The sequence below is a fragment of the Platalea leucorodia genome, assembly GCF_965183815.1.
Source record: "Platalea leucorodia genome assembly, chromosome: W".
NCBI classification, from domain to species: Eukaryota; Metazoa; Chordata; class Aves; order Pelecaniformes; family Threskiornithidae; genus Platalea; species Platalea leucorodia.
In genome coordinates, this window is record NC_138859.1 from 9,101,825 (window position 1) to 9,124,461 (window position 22,637).

The window sequence follows — 22,637 nt, forward strand, 5'->3', positions numbered from 1 at the left end:
CTTGGTATTTCCTTGCTAGACTGTTTTGTGGTGTCCTCCTGTTTCTTCTCTCAGGCCAGGTCTTGTTAACTGTTTACAGAGGTTGATTAACATCCTCTGCCTTAACAGCCTTTGTCTTATTTCTCGGATATCTCCAACAGTACGTTATAATACTTTCCCTGAATGTACTCCTAAACTTCAACAAATTGTGATTCAGGGACTTCAGAGATAAAGATAATTGGGTTTTGCTTTGGGGTTTTTTTGGTTGTTGGTTTTGGTTTTTTTCCCACCGAAATTACTGCTTATTCCAAAATATTTGCCAAACTCTAGTTATACAGCAATATTTGGTTAGAATGGTGTAATCCAAATAAGTTTGCTAGCCTTATAAACAATCATCATAAAGTACTTTCATTGAAATACTACCTGCATTGACATACAAACTGTATGTAGCTGGCTTAACATCTGAGTGCGTGTATATGTAATTAGAAGATTATACAGATGGAAGTGTAGAAATGGACATCTCATCCAGGTATCTAAACCACCTTCAATTCATGGATGACTTTGAGATGATAGTCTAGTTTATCTTAAATGACTTATTCAAGTACATGCTCAATATATTTCACAGAGTGTGTGTGAAATGCTTTGAAATTTTGCAATGATAGTGCTACACAGAAAGACTTAGAAAAAATGTAATCTGACAGACAGATCTGATTGATTTTCTCTGATTTTATGGAATACTGAATATAATTTTTCATATTCTAAACTTGCTTTTTTGCTTCTTTCATAGCAAATCAGTCATTCTTTAAAAAAATCTAACCAGGACCATAATATATTTGAGAAAAGCATCTGAATGTGTCCAAGCCTCCACTTTTGCTAGAAACATTTTGACTATTAAGAACTGATTCTATAATTTTCAAAATACAAAAACTTTTAAAAGAACTATGCATCTGCTAAAAAGACCACTGAAGTACCCAGATTTCAGAGGAGATAAGTTCTCATCTCTCTCAAGAAGAACGTTTATATCCCTTTTCATACCCCAAATGCCTTACAAATATAAAGTGATTGAACACTGTGGCATGCTTGGTCTTCCTTTAAATCTGCAGGCAGGCACAACAGAAGGCTAAAAGGTTAAACTAATTGAAACTACATTTACTGTGCACTAAAAACACACAGACCGACAATACAGTTTAGATGACAATAATACATTCTTTTTTTCTTCCTTTGAAATGGTTTATTCAGCTTGCTGTCAGCAGGTGAGCAGTGAGCTCAATTGATCTTTAAGCTACTCTGATGGTATTGACTAGCCTTCTGTGGACTGCAGTAGCTCTGACACCTGTCATACATGCACAGATCACCTCTTTATATAGACAGTTGTCCTAACCTGGAGCAAGTCCCATCCCTGGATTCTTAAGGGCTTAAATCCCTCAGAAGATGGAGCTTAGACAACATTTTTAAAGGGAGCAAAATGCCTAGATAGCTTTAAAAACATGAGCTGTGTACAACTCAGTGCTTAACATAATATTACTCAATCTCAAAAACATGTGATTGTAAGGTAGGAGCAGTAACAAATATACCAATTCAAAGTAGATGTGAATCCAGCAGCAAAGCTGACTTAGGCCTGTATTCCCAAACCAATGACCTTAGCAACTGGGTTTGAAATACAACTTTTTTTTTTAAAACAACCACCACCTGAACTTTACATACAAGCACCTCCTCAATACTTCAAATTGTGAAGAAGGATATTTTTGATTGGTACCATGTCCAATACACAATTCTCATACCAACTACTGACATATATCCTTAGCATGAGTCATAATTTAGAAATTAATTCAGCAGCTCGGGAATCAGTCCACTGGTAATGGCTTGTGCCCATTAAGCAAGAATCAAATCCTGTGTGCATTAAAAGCAAACGTACATTTTCAAGTTGCCTCACACAGTTTGGCGGTGTCTTGCACAAGGACAGCCCTTTGTCGTTGGCCGCTAGATGTCCCCGTGCATACAGCGTCCCAGTCTCGGCGGCAAGGGGCACGCTGCCACCTCCCAGCTCCACTGAGGCAGCCCATTATTCCACCAACCAGGCCTGAGTCTTTATATATACTTCAAATAAATGACTGAGAATTTCACTTACCATTAAAAAACATTTTTAAAAAATATCCAAAAACCCCAAATTTGCTCACTACTAAATTCTTAAAAAAAAAAAGTCAGGGAGTGTAGAAATGGCTGTTCATGGAAAACAATACCCTTTCAGCCAGTCTTTTATTAAAATTGAGTGGAAACTGAAGACTATTTTTGAACAAAAATCAGTTTTAGAAAGAGGTCTTGAAATGGAGTCAGTAAAACTTCTCTTCCTCTCATGCCTTCATAGAAATGAAGGAAAATGCTTTTCCTATATCCAACAAATTTTCAGCATAGTTCTTTTGATAACAAAGATAGAAACAAGAACCACCACCATTTGCCATGTCATGAGGTTGCAAGACAGAGGCTGCCTGTAGAGAAGTCAGATACAACTGTGCATCCATGATGGAGATTTGCTTTCACATGAACATGCGAATAACAGATTCATATGAACAATGTTTCTACCCCAAAAAGTTGGAGTAGGAGTAGAAGTAGAAGGATATGACCAGAATTTTTTTTTTTTTTCTGAAAAGAAAGAAAATATGAGAAAGCATGAATGAGAACACATGGGGAAAGGGATGAGTAGTGTACATTCCCCAAACAGACAAATAGAGTTGATGTACTGGCAACCTTTGTAAAGAAGCTATTAACTTAGTGCCTTTTTGGCATTATATTTCAGATTATAAAAACAGATCATATTGTCTTGCATTATGCTAGCTTTTACTTATTAGTATGGCAAAATGTGACTTTATACTAAATATATTTGTTCTTTGGTTTCACAGGTGAAGTTATATAAAATGTAGCACATTTGCTGAAGCAGATAAATAAAGCCCCCTTGTACAGAGCTCTGTTCAGAAGTGATATAGCAATGCTCTGTCACAAGAAGTCAAGGCCCCAGAGAGAACCAGTGTAACACAACACAACGGTGGAGCAAATATCCCCCTGTAGCCCGTGGAGGACCCCACGCCGGAGCAGGTGGATGTGCCTGAAGAAGGCTGTGACCCCATGGAGAGCCCATGCTGGAGCATGCTCCTGGCAGGACCTGTGGACCTGTGGAGAGAGGAGCCCACGCTGGAGCAGTCTGTTACTGAAGGACTGCACCCCATGGAAAGGACCCATGCTGGAGCAGTCTGTGAAGGACTGTCTCCTGTGGGAGGGACCCCACCCTGGAGCAGGGGAAGAGTGTGAGGAGCCCTCCCCCGAGGAGGAAGGAGCGGCAGAGCCAATGTGTGATGAACTGACCGCAACCCCCATTCCCCATCCCCCTGCGCTGCTCGGGGGGGAGGAGGCAGAGAAATCGGGAGTGAAGCTGAGCCTGAGAAGAAGGGAGGGGTGGGGGGAAGGTGTTTTAAGATTTGGTTTTATTTCTCATTACCCTACTCTGATTTGATTAGTAATAAATTAAATTAATTTCCTCAAGTCAAGTCTGTTTTGCCTGTGACAGTAATTGGTGAATGATCTCTCCCTGTCCTTATCTTGACCCATGAGCCTTTAGTTATATTTTCTCTCCCCTGTCCAGCTGAGGAGGCGGCATGACAGAGTGGCTTTGGTGGGCACCTGGCACCCAGCCAGGGTCAACCCACCACAGGAGCATATGTTAAAATCAAATGGGTATATCGTCCAATCTTCCATTTTGCATGTATGCAATTCCTGCAATGTGAAAGGGTGATATTCACTCTTATTAAGTCATGAACATGCCCCAAAATGTAAGCATCTGCTTCAAATTTCCTGGCTTTTGTTGATTTGTCTCAGTCATAAAGCTATTTAAATGTACATTTCCATTACTAAATAAAAAAAGTGATAATGATGCAGTTGCTGTGCTTATCTATTCATCAACATCTGTTCTTTTGTGGCTGGTTCTTATTATTTACTTTTTGGAAGACATTTGTTAGTTGAGATCCAATAAGCTTGTCTAATAGCTATTTGGTTTTGCTTTTATTGATGTAATGACAGATTAAGGAAAATATGCAATTGTGCTACAGGTTTACACAAACCATATACCTTCTAATTCATCAGGACTCTCATCAATTAAAGATCTCAGTGGAGAGCTTCCTAACAATTTTACTTCTTACCAGTGATTTCATTAGAATTATAAATGTGTGATTTCAGAACAATGTTATGATGGATATTTGCCAGATGAGTTACAAAACAGACTAGGATTACTGAAAGCAGAATAAAAAAAGTACCAGCAAATCATAGAATCATCATAGAATGCTTTGGGATGGAAGGGATCTTTAAAGGTCATCTAGTCCAACCCCCTGCAATTGGCAGGGACATCTTCAACTAGATCAGGTTGCTCAGAGCCCCCTCCAACCTGACCTTGAATGTTTCCAAGGAGGGGGAATCTACCACCTCTCTGGGCAACCTGTGCCAGTGTTTCACCACCCTCATTGTGAAAAATTTCTTCCTTATATCTAGTCTGAATCTTCCCTCTTTTAGTTTAAAACCATTAACCCTTGTCCTGTCACAGCAGGCCTTGCTAAAACGTCTGTCCCCATCTTTCTTGTAGGTCCCCTTTAAGTATTGAAAGGCCACAATAAGGTCGCCCCACAGCCTTCTCTTCTCCAGGCTGAACAACCCCAGCTCTTTCAGCCTTTCCTCGTAGCAGAGCTGTTCCATCCCTCTGATCATTTTTGTGGCCCTCCTCTGGACCCTCTCCAACAGGTCCATGTCCTTCCTGTGCTGAGGACCCCAGAGCTGGATGCAGTACTCCAGGTGGGGTCTCACCCAAGCAGAGTAGAGGGGCAGAATCACCTCCCTCGACCTGCTGGCCACGCTTCTTTTGATGCAGCCCAGGATACGGTTGGCTTTCTGGGCTGCGAGAGCACATTGCTGGCTCATGTCCAGCTTTTTGCCTATCAGTACCCCCAAGTCCTTGTCCGCAGGGCTGCTCTCAATCCCTTCATCCCCCAGCCTGTATTGATACTGGGGGTTGCCCTGACCCAGGTGCAGGACCTTGCACTTGGCCTTGTTGAACCTCATGAGGTTCACACAGGCCCATTTCTCCAGCTTGTCCAGGTCCCTCTGGATGGCATCCCGTCCCTCAGGTGTGTCAACTGCACCACTCAGCTTGGTGTCATCTGCAAACGTGCTGAGGGTGCACTTGATCCCGCTGTCTATGTCATTGATGAAGATATTATACACAGACCTTTTCCATGTCAAGGAAGCTGCAGCTATACAACTGAGTATTGTATCACGTAGAAATTCTTAGCTGGTTTTTTTTTGTGTAGTACAAGGGGAGATAAAGGGATAAACTCCAGTCTACTACTCAGGTCTTAACCAGTTTTGGCCAAATCTCTAGCCTGAACATTTAAACGTATTATATACTGGGCAAACTTCTGAATCGCTGCAATCTCATTTAACTAGTAGAAAGAGGCATAAATTAACTTCCTTTGGAATTTCTTTGAAAAGTTTGCAGCTAGACTTGAGTAACTTAATGCCTCTGCACTACTCCCTTAAAGGACTCATAAGCCAACAGGAATGTTAGTAGCTGAAAAAAAAAAAATTAGTTATCTTTTAGACAAGACTGAAGTGAAATTCAGTGATGTATGTTAGGAGATTCAGATGACCTCATTCTAATTGTCTAAAATGGCCTTAAGTCCAGGAAGCTCTGAAAATTATCACATTAACCAATCTACTTGAACTATATGTTAACATTAATTCGCATAATTCAAATAATGTTTTTCTTTTGTATTGAGAAGAAACATATGTTAATAAGAACACCAGGAATTTTTGACTATATAATAATGTCCAGCTATGTGACTCAAATGGGCAGTTTTGTAACATTAACAATAGAAAAGGAAGTGCCACCCGTAGAAAAAGACAGCCACTGTCTTTGCCAAATGTAGAAAACAACAGAATGCATTTTTTTTCTTGATATTTTGCTTTCTGTTTCAAAATAATAATTCTAGAACACATCCAGAATTCACATGGCTTGCACAATGGCTCTTCCATCAGATAGTAAACATGACACGCAGCTTCATATTGAGTGATAACTGCTGTCACTCAATATGCCAAGTGTTGCCCATTGATCCCACATTTCAAGTTCCCTTTGTGCATTCCTATAGCCCATTCGGATTATCACAATAAGCAGAGCTCAGTCAGGAGCTCAGTCCAGTTATGGCTGTGACAGGTTGTTCGTTCTTTTCTTCCTCGAACACATTAGGTACAGCCCAAGGGGTGGAGAGGTCATTAGCAGCTATGTTCTGTCTCAGACATTTAAAAAAAATGGGGGTGGGGGGTGGGGGAGGAATGGCATGCTCTGAGTGCAAGCTGGCTATTTACCACATTGCTGTTAGGAGACTTAGCTACAAGTATATTAGCAAATAGGTATACTTCCATTGTTGCCTCTTGCATTATTGTTTTACATTATTTTTTGTAGATCCTAAATGAGAAGGTTAAACCCCTAGTGTGTTATTGTTTATTAACCAAGTTTTATAATGTTCTAAAATATTTTTTCATACTAAAGAAATAGAATTGACTGAACAGAATTTGTCAGAGTATTACATGAATTCTGACCATTGTGGTTTGCAAATAATTTGTACTAATATCCTTTTATTGCAAATATATTTTATATTTATAAATATATTCCATGTATTCTGAATAAATGTTTTAATGACTGAAGACTTCCTGAGTCAAAGTTTGGGGATTTATTCCATGACTATATCCAATTGCTTTTTTGACCCATGGAAACTGTCAGTGTTCGCAACATCCTTTGACAATGATTTCCATAGCTTAACTACGCATTTCGCAGAGAGGTGCCTCCCTTGCTCCCCACTCCTTCTGACCAGTGCTTTGTCATTGCACTGAAGGAGATGCTGAGCAGTCGTTACCAAACCATATTCTTCACAATCTTTCTCATACTTGCCAGTTGTCTTTTTTTCTAGGCTGAAATGCCCTAATCTTTGTTCTGTTGTTCAGATTTTCATGCTTTTGACCATGTTTGCTATTTTTCTCTATAGCTTTTTCAGCTACACTGGTTTTGAAATAGAGAGAAATCAGAGCAGTTAACATTCAAAACATAGCCATAACACAGCTATAGATAATGGCATAAAGTTTCCCTTTCTGTTCCTTATTCCTTTCCTCATAATTCCTAACAACACAGCTTTCTTTGGCTGCTACAGAGAGCTGAGATAATGTTTTCAGAGAACTATCTATTAAACCACCAAGATTTTGTTCCTGAATGGAACTTGGTAGTTCAGAGCCTGTGTGTGTAGGTAAAGTTCAAATTCTTTTTGCCATATGCCTTACCTCATATTTATCTGTGTTTATTGAAATCTGCTGTTTTATTATATATTCAGCACACTGAGATCCTTCCCCAGCCTGTTTCTATCAGTATGCTTAAGAAGGAACATCACCACCATGTTGTTTGTCGTTCACCACAACCTATAAGTTCTTTCCCAATAGCTGCCTGCACAGCTGCTGACCTGTTTATAGTTACACAGTCTATTCTTCCTTTCTAAGCACTTTGTGCTTACTGCACTGAAGTTCATCTAGATTTGATCTCAGCTATCCTGCTAAGCCTTTGGAGTCCTCCTCAGATTGTCATCCACACATTTTGCAAGTACTTCCTATTTAGCACTTAAATCAAGATCTTCACACAAGCTCACTTAATTCACCCTATTTGACATTAAATATTAGCTATTTACTGCAAACATATTTAAACCGGTTGGATTCTCAGTTTGTACTAATTTAATCTAAACCACATTTATCTAGTTTGCTTGCAAGACTCTCATGGGACAGTACCATAAGCTTTCCTATAGTTATACAAAATCCTCCACTTTTCCCCTAATACTAGTCCAGTTATCCTGCTAAAGAATGCTATCACATTGGTTCGATGTAATTTGTCTTAATCCACATTGGCTGTCAGGGTTCTTTTCCACTTAACTGTCTGCTAGTTGCATATAAATTTATTGTGTGATAAATCATTGTGCTGGTTTTGGCTGGGATAGAGTTAATTTTCTTCGCAGTAGCTTGTATGGGACTATGTTTTGGATTTGTGTTGATAATACAGGGATGTTTTCGTTATTGCTGAGCAGTGTTTACACAGAGTCAAGGCCTTTTCTGCTCCTCACACCACCCCACTGGCAAGTAGGCTGCGGGTGGCTGCTCACGGCTTGGATAAGTGCACTCTGCGCTGGGTTAAAAAGTGGCAGGATGGCCGAGCCCAGAGAGTGGTGGTGAATGGAGTCAAAACCAGTTGGCGGCCGGTCACGAGTGGTGTTCCCCAGGGCTCAGTACTGGGGCCGGTCCTGTTCAATATCTTCACTGATGCTCTGGACGAGGGGATTGAGTGCACCCTCAGTACGTTTGCAGATGACACCAAGTTGGGTGGAAGTGTCGATCTGCTGGAGGGTAGGAAGGCCCTGCAGAGGGACCTGGACAGGCTGGATCGTTGGGCCGGGGCCAACTGCATGAGGTTCAACAAGGCTCAGTGCTGGGTCCTGCACTTGGGTCACATTAACCCCATGCAACGCTACAGGCTTGGGGAAGAGTGGCTGGAGAGCTGCCTGGAGGAAAAGGACCTGGGGGTGTTGGTTGACAGACACCTGAACATGAGCCAGCAGTGTGCTCAGGTGGCCAAGAGGGCCAATGGCATCCTGGCTTGTATCAGGAATAGTGTGGCCAGCAGGACCAGGGAGGTGATAGTGCCCCTGTACTCGGCATTGGTGAGGCCGCGCCTCGAGTCCTGTGTTCAGTTTTGGGCCCCTCACTACAAGAAGGACATCGAGGTGCTGGCGTGTGTTCAGAAGAAGGCAATGAAGTTGGTGAAGGGCCTAGAGCACAAGTCTTATGAGGAGAGGCTGAGGGAGCTGGGGTTGTTTAGCCTGGAGAAGAGGAGGCTGAGGGGAGACCTTATTGCTCTCTACAACTACCTGAAAGGAGGTTGTAGCGAGGTGGGGGTTGGTCTCTTCTCCCAAGTAACAAGCGATAGGACGAGAGGAAATGGCCTCAAGCTGCACCAGGGGAAGTTTAGGTTGGATATTAGGAAAAACTTCTTCACCAAAAGGGTAGTCAGGCATTGGAACAGGCTGCCCAGGGAAGTGGTTGAGTCCCCATCCCTGGAGGTATTTAAAGAATAGGTAGATTTGGTGTTTAGGGACATGGTTTAGTGGTGGACTTGGCAGTGATAGGTTAACGGTTGGACTCGATGATCTTAAGGGTCTTTTCTAACCTTAATGATTCTATGATTCTATGATTCTAAGAAGTTGGGAGGGGACACAGCTGGGACAGCTGACCCCAGCTGACCAAAGGGATATTCCTTACCATATGACATCATGCTCAGCAATAAAACTAGTGGGGAGGTTGGCAGGGGGGCCGCTGCTTGGGGACTGGCTGGGCATCGGTCAGTTGGTGGTGAGCAATTGTTTTCATTTGCATCGCTTGTCTTTCTTGGGGTTTATTTTCCTCTCTCTCTGTTATTTTTTTCTCTTTTCCTTACAATTTATTATTATTGTTGTTATTGTATTATTTCTTTTTAATTATTAAACTGTTTTTATCTCAACCCATGAGTTTTCTCGCTTTTACCATTCTGATTCTCTCCCCCATCCTGCTGCCGGGGAGTGAGCAAGCGGCTGTGTGGTGCTTAGTTGCCGACTGGGGTTAAACCACGACAATCATTAACTGTCTTTCTGGGCATGAAAACTAAGGTTCAAATATGCGACTAAGCTTAAAGAGTTTCCATTCTTCTGAAAAGCCACAAGAACCATTGTTGTGCATGCTTGTAGGCTATCACAAGTCCCAGGCAAAATATTTTAGCTTTGATTTCTGACAGAGAAAAGACGATATATTAAATCAGCTAAAAGTTAGAAATAGCAGAAGGTATTTCTGCCCCAGTAAACTGGAAAGTAAATTAATACACACAGCTAAAACCAGCCATGGTTGGTTCAGGAATTGATTCACAAATAGATCAAACATCTGTTTCAATATTAGGAACAGAGCAGCTGGCTGAGAGCACTGAGAGCTTGGGTTATCTGGTTTTATTTTGTGACTGCATGTCTGTCCAAGCTCTCAAATCTCACTAATGGAGACTGAAGCTAAGGTATTTTTTCTTCACACTGCAAAAGGCTAAAGAGTTTTTAACAAAGACCAGCTGAAACACAGTAACTCATCCCTGTGCCTCAGCCATCAAGATGACTGCTGTACAATTTCTTCAGCCAGCTTTTTCTCCAACTTTTTAAAGATGAAGCATTGTTTGCCCTCTCAGTTTCTCTTGATCTATCCCACTGTATGAAAATATAGAAGATATACTCATTAATTATTTAGCTAATTGCTTAGATATTAATTTAAAGACATTTAAAGAGCATGGCTGTCAACAGTATAAAACTGTACGTTAGTGATAAGAGCTGCTTTTCATTTATGACAGAATTGCCTCAAATGAAACAGCTTTTTACATTCTCACTGATAGAAATGACAGACTTCAAGTTTCAGTACTTTTGCTGGTGCATCCCCTAGTGCACAAATCTACCATCATTCATTGGTGTGTTTCCCTGAAATTTAGTGTTGCCTAAGCCAGGTCATTTAAAATGCATCAGTACTTGGTTTCAGCACATTGCTCTCAGTGAAGGGAATATGTATATTTTCAGGAATTATGACGATTTGCACAGTAACAAAGTAGTTTAGAAACTGAACTGAAATTCCTATAATTTAACTGAAAAAAAAAACCTCAAAAAATTCCTTTAAGAATTTTTTTTTGCTTTTTCTGTTTTGTTTTGGAGGTACTTGTATAATATTTTAATGTATTTTTTTTTCAGGCCTACAGGTTAAAAAATGTAAAAATAAACCAAAAAGATTCTCACCTTACAATTTGTCTCAAGGAATTAGAGTTGAAAGTCATGCACTAAAAAGTGAGGGTTGTCATAAAAGCATGCCAGCTAGTAAAACTATGCTGTAAATATTCTTTTAGTCACAGTTATCTTAAGCCTCAGTTCAGATGCACCAATGTTTGTAAAGAAGAAGAAACAAATAAAAAAACCCAGTAATTAGAGTCTCAGTGAGCTTTATGCAGCAGCAGTTAATCATCCAGGGGTTTCTATATTAAAAGAAATTAATATAAGAACTTTTTTAATGATACAAGTTAAATAGCAGATATGTAATAACATTATATTCATGCCTGTGAGAAGAAAAGCTAGCAGGAAAAAATGGAAGGCTTAATGTTTAAAAAAAAAAATTCTACTATTGCAAATTGCCTATAAAATAAATGTACTTAATAAATTATTATTCCAAATCTATGCCAGTACTGCCCACAAACAAGAAGAACAGAACAGAAATAAATTAAATAGCTAGTCAGTTCCCTGTTATGGGTCAGCTTGTGCCACACATGAAGAAATATTAATGATGTTTTTTAATAAGCAATTTTTATATCAGTATCAGACTAGCCAAGTGTTCATTATGTTGTCAAATCCAGCTCTACAAGTTCACCTAAGCACTGCACAAGTAGTACATACTACATACTGTATTAAAAAAAAAAAGAAGCTAGTTTCCCCCTGCATATCAGGCATAGTTTCCCTCTATATCTTTTTTCAATAGCAGAAAAAGCAGGGCTTCCTTTATATCTCAATTAGAACAAATAATAACTTTTTTTCCCACCAATTAGTTTCCAATCAAATCAATTCCTTCTTGGAACATGATGTGCTTTGTGGCATGGTTCACCACAATAATATTGGGGCTCACTGATTGTTTTGCTCTATTTTTCTGGACATGAAGATACAACTAATACATGAACATTAGTCCAAGTCCTAATTCCCACTACTGTGTCATTGCAATTGAAACATTTCCATGGATACCATTATAAAATGATGAATAGCTTGATGATTTGACAAAAAAACTACTTGTACTCAGACACAGGCCTATACGAGAAAGTGCCTTCTTGCTTTGGCTGGTAGTTTTGCAATTCTGAAACTTCATCCTATTCCAGAACAGAATCCTAATGCAAACCAGAAAATTCAAGTGACTCAAAATTTTAAAAGGCCTGCATTTCAGGTTAATTGAAATGTATTTGGTATTAAAAACCTGAAATGTTTCTTTTCCACATAAGCTTTTTTAATTTCTTCAATTAGCCTTCAGAAGCTCCATGATATAAAAATCTAAAACCAAAAATCTCCTTTGAAACAGAAATTTGACACATTTCTTCCTAAAGACAAAATGGAATTATCAGTTTGAAAATATTCTTCTCCAAATAATTTGGTGGCATGCAACTCTGTAAAAAGTTTTCACTTTCAAGAAACACTGGGAAATATTCAACTACCACTATTAAAATATAAAAAAGCTTGTCTCAGTTTTGGTAACAACCATGAAAACAAGCATGACAACATTTCAAAATGTATATGAGTGTGTGTGTGTATAGAACATATACATGCACACATACGAATGATTGCTTTTTTTCTCTAAAGAGAGACCTGCAGTTATCAAAATAATTCATAGTCCTAGCTCCACAACCTAGATATATCTACCTGGCACCTTCTGTGATCTTCTGGTTATGAAAGATGCAATTTGTTCCCCAAACCTTGACACATTTTGCATTGATGACAAAAAACAAGTCAGCTGAGAGACTTCTTGCACATTAAGTAACACAAATAGTGCAATCTTTGAGAGAAACTCTTATATCTCATACCCTTACCAAGAGCAAAAATAAATGAATGCTACCCAATGGCAAACAATTCCCCTAAAATTCCTTCCATCTACACTCCTCCCAAACAGTTAGATCTGTGTTTTCTTCTATTAGCCAAGAAAAGTCTTGTTGCAAATCCACACTCAGGAAGACTAACTTGACGTATTAGGAGGTAGGACTTTTCTTAGTGACCCCAGTCATCTTAAATATTGCATAGTCTGATCCAGTTTCTGACTCTGAAGTTCCAATAATTTCTTTAATTTCCACTATATGAATACTCCCATTAACCTTAATCCTTTAAAATATTTTAATTATGAGTTCTGTTCTCTCAAGAGCTCCTAAATAATACTCGGCACCACAAAATTAATAATTATATTCTGCTTAGAAATTCTTTACCTACTATTTTTTGCAAGTTCTGCCTTAAACTAGTGCAACTGAAAAATATGACACATGAACATTTTGTGTAGATATTAAATTAAGTTGTTCATAGCATCTCCTCTTCTCCCTGAAAAAGACAGCAAGGAGTTTCAGCTGTATGGAGTGCAATCTTGCACTGTTGCTTGCATGAGTTTTCTAAAGACGGTGAAATGACAGGTAAAGAGCTATGAAATTGTTTGGGATGTGGAAGAGCTTCAATTCCTAATATTATTTTTAATTACTGTTTTTTAACTGATTTGGTTTTGAGCTTGCAGAAGAGAAAGGAGAATGCACAGTTACACAATGCATCAACCTCTTTTATGAAAACCGAGAGACTAAAGTGTTACATCAACTATAAAACAAGTTAAAATCTTAGCTAGAGTAGTTATTAAACAAGAGAGTCATCCTTATGAAAGGCAGTAATACAGTGGCTTCAGATTAGTGTAATGCCTTTGAAAGGCCTTAGTGATGGAGACCGACAAATGTATCACATTGTATTCAGCAGATACTAGCATCAGCCTCCATGTTCTTCAAAGGTAGCAGAGACTGGAATACGTTCCCCATCATGAAGACAGTGTAAAGGAGGAAATTTCTCTGGCTTACACACACAAATGAATCACTGGTGGTAAAATCAAGTTATGGGTTTGTACAACAGAATTTGAATTTCACTTTTTTTTCTTTTTCTTTCCTCCCCCCAATATACCCACCAGCTCTGATGAAGTTATATTGATTTGTACTCACCAAAGACTGGAGTCTACATGGTAGCAAATGGTTTACAAGACAAAGTAATATGCCTTTCTAATACCAAACCCAAAAATTCAGGCTTTAATATAGCCTGATACTATCTTAGGACACGGAAATATCATTTTGGGAAAAGTTATGTATTACATTGATTTTCAAATTATGAACAATTAACAACATATTCAAGAGGAAAGTAGATTTTGTAGAAAAATCATGGAGCTCTCTAAGCATCTTACATTAAATCAATACAGCAATTCCCTAACATGCTAAAAATAGGAAGCTTTCATGAAATAGTACTCAAAAATTTCTTATTAATTTGATTACTTTTTTTAACAGAGTATTATTTTAAAATTACATTATTAGAAATATTGTGGAAAGGCATCATTTTTCAGAAACTGGAGAAAGGTTTTCATTGCAGTTTTCACATTAGATTTTTCATTCTCCATGTTAAAATTTGTCTTTTTATATTTAAAATCTATATATAACCTTGTCATTTCAATAAAAAGTCTTATGTACCACATATATGCATGAAGGACCTGAGATTATAAATACTGATTTAACCTGAAACTACTTTTGGGAAGGCAGCTGGAATAAGATATCATTTTTCTTCAGGTAAATTTTTTTAAGAATCTCACTAGTTTACCTTTTACTCAAAAGAGCCTCCGCTAAAACATTAACCAGATAACAGCAGTTCTCTAATCCCAGGTGGAATTTTACATCTGTTTTTCCACTAGGACAAAATCAAGTGAGATTTATTTTTTTATACAAGAAGTTTCAGTAAGTCTTTCAATTCCATTCATAAAGGAAGTTTCTCTTCATGGCACAGCTTGATAAAATTGCAGAGAAAGAAATTCTGCCACACTGAATAATATGCAAAAGGCTGTTTTCAGCTATTTTCCTAAAATATGAAACAAATATATTCCAGATAAAAATATATAATATATTCCATGCAATGCATAATATCTGAAAAATAGGACTAAGAAATAATTTGTGACTAATCAAACTCCTAGTATATTTTTTGCTTGAAATTTAGAGACAATAACCAGATTTTACTCGTATTTAAAAAATTAAGTAACATTTCTTCCCCAAAAAAGTGTCTAATTATTTGTTACTGCACATACATAGAGTACTGTTCTGTCTAAACAGTAAATATGCTGAATACATTGTTCATATCTTTGTGTAAAACAAATAAAACTTTGTGCTGCTATAAGCCAGATATTTATTGCCATTACCTGGTATTGTATTTTTTCCTTTTTTCACTACACTTCTCTTCCATGACTCAATACTGAATACAAACACAGTGAGATTTTTTTATAGCATGTCCCTTCTCCCCCTTTCTCTACACACATGCACAGAAGGTTTAAAGGCAGCAAGCTGTAGACAATGCAAATGCTTTGCTGAAGAATAATAAAGTCTCATACCGCTTCCTTTGCTGTTTAATATCAATTGGCTTGTTAATAGCATAAGGTGATCCGTGAATGTAAGCACTCCGGAATCTAGCCACTTTCTCCAGAGTCAGATGCTCACAGCTAGATGGTAAACTCATTTTATCCCAATAGAAGCAGCATAAGACTAACAGCCAAAAAGATGCATTCCTGGGAAAACTGGAAACAAAATGCTACATAATCAGCTTCATTAAAGTATGCTATTCCAAAGGAGCCGAACACTCCTGCACCTGGAAAGCAAATGCTCCTTGTCTCAGCTGCAGCTGCCACCCTCGTGGATGCAGGAAGTTGGCTGCTTATTTTCATCCAGTCATACTTCAACCAATTACTGATTAAGCAGATAAAGCAGCAAGTCTCTCAGGAACAGTTTCCCCCACCCCCAGGCACTAATCTTTTCTCTAATCTTTTTTTGGTGGAGACAGACTGTAAGCACAGCTTAATCAGTTAAGACCAATGTCTAAAAAAGCCACAGACTGAATTTACTTTGAAGCAGCAGGTGGCCAGAACTACTTTTGCAAAAGATCTCTGTGGGAGGAGGAAGATCTATCCACTAGTACATTTGAAAAGGTCAGATAACTTTTCAGATTCATGGTATGAACTCAGACTGATTAGATTTGTTATACAAATGATTTCAGGATTTAATCTCTGTAAAGACAAAAAGATGATCATATATGCTTTTGCTAAAGGAAGTTTTATATTCTGTGGTATGTTTCTTATTGCATAGCAGTGCATTCTCCACTAATGCAAAGTAACAAAACACGTGTATAACCTCATATAAGAACTTCTTCTGTCTTCAATCAACAGGAATATATTAAATTGTTTTCCCATATTATAAAAGACACTATGGGTTTTTATACATTCAACTACTCAAAATTATCCACAGGATTGCCTTTATTTATGAAAGTGGCCTCCACTTGGCCTCCACTATCTCAGCCTCTGTGCAATGCTCTTAGAGGTCCCAACTACAAAAAGCAGAAAAGTAGCACTTCAGTAGTACATTGGAAACCACACACAATCAAATTATGAAATGGATTGTACACTCTAGCATGAGAATTTGAGGGATACAAAGGAGATTTATATTCAGTACAGAAAAAGCTCTATCATGAAGAACTGGAAAACTGGGGGATTTTGTGTGTGTGTGTGTGTATATAAAAATATTATATGCACCTAAATCTATCTGGCTAATATTAATCCTCTTGAATTGCTGGAATTAAATCAAAGAAGGTGGAACCCCAACAGGAAACAAGGCAAAAAGAAAGATAAGGCTCCTTGTGAAAACAGTGGACAGGGGAGTGTTCCCAAAAGGGGAATATCCTCTGCCTGGCTCCAGTGAGGGTGGCAACATTTACCTTTCCCAGGCTGCAGAGCGCTAGAGAAGGAAAAAGAGGTGAGTGGTAAGAACTTGCCCACAATGTCTCAGGAAAAGCAGACAAGTAACAGGGATACCCAAAAGAATGGGAATCAGCTGCAACCAAGCAGGCTGCTTCCTGTTGGCACTGCTAAAATGAACTGGAAGGAGGGATTCTTGCATGATCTGCCAAAAAAAATTCAGATGCTAAAAACTGAGCACATTGGCCATATATGTTTGTTTAGCTTTTGTTCTATGTGCTTTATACTTTTGAAGAGACAAAAAAAAAAGTTGTTCTTTCTTTGAAAAGACTTACCTGGTAGTGAATTTAACTAATTCTCACATCAGAAGTAACCAAAGTGACTGACTTTAGAATAGAATAGAATAGAATAGAATAGAATAGAATAGAATAGAATAGTTCGGTTGGAAGGGACCTACAATGATCATGTTAAAGCATGTTAGTAAGGGCATTGGCCAAATACCTCTTAAACACTGACAGGCATGGGGCATCGACCACCTCTCTAGGAAGCCTGTTCCAGGGTTTGACCACCCTCTCTGTAAAGAAAGGCTTCCTAATGTCAAGTCTGAACTTCCCCTGATGCAGCTTTGAAATGTTCCCACACATCCTGTCACTGGATGCCAGGGAGAAGAGATCAGCATCTCCCTCTCCACTTCCCTTCCTCAGGAAGCTGCAGAGAGCAATGAGGTTGCCCCTCAGCCTCTTTTTCTCCAAACTAGACAAACCCAAACTCCTTAGTCACTCCTCATAGGACATGCCTTCCAGCCCTTTCACCAGCTTTGTTGCCCTCCTCTGGACACACCTTAACATCCTTCTTAAATTGTGGGGCCCAGAACTGCACACAATACTCAAGGTGAGGCAGCACCATTGCTAAATACAGGGGGATAATCACCTCTTTTGACCGGCTGGTTATACTGTGTTTGATGCACCCCAGGATGCGGTTTGCCCTCTTGGCTGCCAGGGCACACTGCTGACTCATATTGAGCCTGCTGTCAACCAGCACCCCCAGATCCCTTTCTGTGGGGCTGCTCTCCAGCCACTCCTCTCCCAATTTATACTTGTGCCTGGTGATACTCCATCCCAGGTGCAGAATCCAGTATTTAGACTTGTTAAATTTCATGCCATTGATGATTGCCCAGTGCTCCAATCTACCTAGATCCCTCTGCAAGGCCTTTCATCCCTCGAGACAGTCAACAGCACCTCCCAGTTGGGTATCATCAGCAAACTTGCTAATGGTGCATTCAACTCCTGCATCCAGATCGTTGATAAATATATTGAACAGAACTGGCCCTAGGATTGAGCCCTGAGGAACACTGTTGGTGGCTGGTCGCCAGCCAGATGTAGCCCCATTCACTACAACCCTTTGAGCTCTGTCATTCAGCCAGTTCTTCACCCAGCACACTGCGTACCTGCTCATCTCACAGTTGGACAACTTGTCCAGAAGGATGCTGTGAGGAACAGTATCAAAAGCCTTACTAAAATACAGAAAGACTATATCCACTGCCTTCCCTTCATCCACTAGGCGGGTGACCTTATTGTAGAAGGATATAAAACTTATTAAACAGGACTTTCCCTTTGTGAACCCATGTTGACTGTACCTGATGATTGCACCACTGGAACAGGATGGACTGGAGCGCCAGGTGGCAACCACAATGCAGCCGCTCCATGTGCTGCCACCCCTAGTGCCTTGCTGGAAACAGAAGCAATTTGTCCTGTACCTTTGGCAGGTGACAAAAAAGCCAGGCAAAAGGTGGACAGTCATCTATCCTTTACCCTTTCCTTGCATCTAATACAAACTGCCAGTGTAACAGATAAGCCTTTTTTTGGTTGTTGTTAATTCTATTTATGTCCTGAAATGTTTTTGTCTGTATAGTTATTTTTTCATGCACAACTGTTGTAACATTGAGCTCAAGTTAGGTAACCTTTACACTGCATTAAAAGCCACTCTAAGGAAAGAGGTGTGCATACTCATGAAAAGATGAAAATGACTGAAGTGAGAACACCTGAAAATCTGCATTAGTCTTTTAAATGTGACAATAACAGTATAAGGCTACATCTGATTCTATTTAGGGTATAAGATATCAGCAGTTAAAAAACCTCTAGAAATTAATTCAGCTTTGTACAACAGAAAGCTAAAATGAATAATTTAGTCTAATCTAAGACCCAAGTAGCAATTCTCCAACTTGTAAATACAGCTATTATGAAGAAAAAAAACTAAAAAGCAAGCAGACCTCAACCCCCTACCTTTTAGCTTTCTTACTTTAATTAAGAAAGAAAAAAAGGTAAGAAATCAGGGTAATTTAACAATCATTTGAGAATAATCAGATTAATTTCAAACTAAGAGGGTAGGGTTTCTTTTGTTTTTTTAACGTGCAACTAAAGACAGCTTTAAAGCAGTATTTCTATATATGGAACAGATTCTTCCTTGTTAATGAGGTGGAATAGGTTCTTTCCATTTCATAATGGGTACATACACACAACTGGAAATACTTGTTCTAGATACAAAAATTGACTTAATTGATGCATGCTCATATAACTGTGTCACAGAGAAGATTCTTCTCTGAGGAAAGAGTTAAAATGTGAACAGCAGCACTTCAAGAGCCAAACTGTTGATAAATTCTCTTTTGCATTGCTGATACCTGTGCCCTAAGCAGTGCATTCACTGGGCAGCCCTCAGCAGTGTCAGGCTGGAAGAGCTGGGTAGCTCCAGTCTTCCTCCCAGCAACCTTCCCCTCTTTAGAGGTAATGCTAATTTACTGGAAAATTTATGGCAATGATGTCCTCCCATCGCGTGGTCACACATCAGATGGGTGTGTCCTTCCAACTGCAAAGCACTTCCTACAGGTTTGAAGAGCCCACTGGGCATGACTATTTTTACCTTTTTTGGGTAGATTTTAAGTATGGAGCTATTCAGATTTTGAAGTCTCACTGATATAAATTATGTTCAGTGAAACTTGGCTTTTACCTGAGAGCTCTTTTTTCCTCAGTGAAATATGAATCTTTGAAAACTCTACACTAAACATGTCTTCAGCTTTAATATCTTTGTAAAGTATGCAGTCAGAAAAAGTGAACTTACCTGACATAATGTTTCAAAAATAATGTGTGTGCAGGTAATTAGACCATATCCAAATCACAATCAATTAGAGAAATTTCAATGGAATAATATTGCATCAGGATATATCAAAAGCATTTTGAGATTGGGTTGAATTTTATGAAATTTTGGCAGAAAAATTGAAAATGCTTAATTTTGTTATTTTAAGAGCAATTTGAATTTTTCACTAAGCTGTGGTTTATTTTTAAAATATTTTACAATACACAAAAATACTCTAAAGTCAAAACTAAAGTGAAATAAATATCTTACATTTCTCAGCATGAAATATTTAAGTCAGTATAAAATTAATCCATCTGAGATTTTCCTTTGTGGAGGGATTTTGATATTTTGGGTTGCCACACAGCTTAATTTAGGTATCTCAAAACTCTTGACAAAAATGAAACTTTAATCGTAGTTTGTGTCCATGACATAATTTAAGATTCAAGTGTTGCTTAAATACCTTCCCATTTACTGGTCTTATTAATAGTTTTTTAACATTTTTTTTTTAATGTTGAACTTTACAAACAGCTACATTCTTATTAACCTTTATTCATACACCCAATCCCCAGTGCAACAGAGAAGACTACTATTGTGTCTTTTAAGGAATTCCATTAATTGTGGCACACAGTATATATGTATGAATATTGTTTGTATCAAATTTTTGACAATGTCTGCAAAGCTTTTAAAAGTTAGTTTGATTTGTGTTTGTCACCAGGAAATAAACAGATACTAAAGAATAATTATTAAAATCTTCTCTTGCTGTATGAGACATTTTATATTACTATAATTCTTATTACTACTATTAGATTGCACTGCTATTTAGACTAGACAGCCTCAGCCAATGTCATGGGCTTCACTGGACTACAGAACATTTTAAGGAAAAGGCAGGTGTTCCTCACATTCCCAGTCCAAGCATATGAAAAGATTGTTCTTCATCTATATACTGTCAGTTTGTCTAGTAACTAGACCTTTTGCTTGCAACAAGAGTTTCTTCTCAGAAATATCCTGAACTGTTGCCAGATGACATTAAAATTGTTTGGCCACATGTGACAAATTTTTCTGATAAACATATGGTCTGTCCAGAATTCAGAAACAGTTAAGAATCTTCTTTTATATATCCATAGATTGGACAAAGTTCCCTCCCCCCTTTAATTTTTTTAAAGATCTTCCCTTTGTATATATTTATTTGTTTAACTAACTCTTCTAAATCTTGCTGTTGAGCATTCCCTGACTGCTGAATACTGACAACTATTTAACTCTCAGCAGATAAGCAAAAGAACTCCAGGAATATAAGTGCTATTTGAATTCTTTTCTCCCTGATTTATGAATATTTGATTGTCCTTCTTGTCTTTTAGAGGATGAATTTCCTCAAAAATGTACTGCTGTTTTACTTATAAAGAAGAATATTGCAGGAATTGTCCAAAAATTTGCTCATATTTTTTTAAGTGCTGAATGTATCAGGAATAGTGTGGCCAGCAGAACCAGGGAGGTGACAGTGCCCCTGTACTCGGCACTGGTGAGGCCGCACCTTGAGTCCTGTGTTCAGTTTTGGGTCCCTCACAACAAGAAGGACATCGAGGTGCTGGAGTGTGTCCAGAGAAGGGCAACGAAGTTGGTGAAGGGTCTGGAGAACAAGTCTTATGAGGAGTGGCTGAGGGAACTGGGGTTGCTTAGCCTGGAGAAGAGGAGGCTGAGGGGAGACCTTATTGCTCTCTACAACTACCTGAAAGGAGGTTGTAGCGAGGTGGGCGTCGGTCTCTTCTCCCTAGTAACAAGCGATAGGACGAGAGGAAACGGCCTCAAGCTGCGCCAGGGGAAGTTTAGGTTGGATATTAGGAAAAACTTCTTCACCAAAAGGGTAGTCAGGCATTGGAACAGGCTGCCCAGGGAAGTGGTTGAGTCCCCATCCCTGGAGGTATTTAAAGAACGGGTAGACGTGGTGCTTGAGGACATGGTTTAGTGGTGGACTTGGCAGTGATAGGTTAACGGTTGGACTCGATGATCTTAAGGGTCTTTTCTAACCTTAATGATTCTATGATTCTATGTACTCTGACTGACAGTGATCTGAGAAAGCATGCTAGGTGTCTCAAAAGGTGTGCATATGTTTGTCTCAGCCAAAACAAACAAAAATCCCTAACATAAGGGTCATATAATAAAGTTGTGAATAAGAACAAGCTCTCACTTACATCATTGCACAGTTTGCATAGGCATATCATGAGTCCATCTGTTACATATGGGGATCACAAAAATGGTTTTATATGGTACATATCAAACATACATGCTGGAGAAGACCCCAGGTTCAAAGAAGTGAGACAAATATTCACTAATGGCATATTCTTGCCTTGACTTTGTTGTATTTTGTCATATTCTATCCTTAAATTTGCCTTACAAAGATGAATCTGTTTTTAACATATCCTCAATTAGCTCTTTCAACTCTGCCAATACACACTTTTGCTTTTGAAACCTGGGACTTCATACTGCTGCCCTTGAAGACCCTATTTTTAATTGACTCCTACAGATTTTTCTTCCCTTTATTTCATTAAATACCCCAGAGAACCTTTCATGAAGACCTCCTATTCTCTCCCTTACATATCATAGAGCCATTAGAATAGCCACACTGGGTCCATCCAGCTCAGCATCCAATTTTCAACACTGGCCAAGAAGCCTACCATTTATTTGGCATACATCCTAATGACAAAACCAGAAAGGTCCTATAGATTGAATTTCAATAATCATGTTGCAAAAAAAATTATATTGTTCTGACAGAAAAATTATTTAAGGGCATAAAGTACCTGATAAATCTAAGCAATTAAAAAATCAAGAGTTCTTATTAAATCCTGTCTCCAACCATAGATAGTCAGTGTCACTGTATA

At 38.7% G+C, this 22,637-nt stretch overlaps 1 protein-coding gene across 4 annotated transcripts in view; it reads right to left on the reverse strand.

Moving 5' to 3' along the window:
• Positions 1-22,637, reverse strand: part of LOC309601869 (3',5'-cyclic-AMP phosphodiesterase 4D-like) — a gene marked incomplete at both ends in the record, with an annotated part of 480,588 nt that overhangs the window by 247,429 nt on the left and 210,522 nt on the right. Inside the window, one exon of one of the 4 annotated variants that reach the window (XM_082335088.1) lies at positions 15,283-15,407. The exons of the other annotated variants lie outside the window; for them this stretch is intronic. Coding sequence (XP_082191214.1) covers positions 15,283-15,407 — 125 coding nt within the window. Of the gene's footprint in view, positions 1-15,282; positions 15,408-22,637 lie in introns of those variants that run through there. 4 annotated transcript variants of the gene reach the window in all.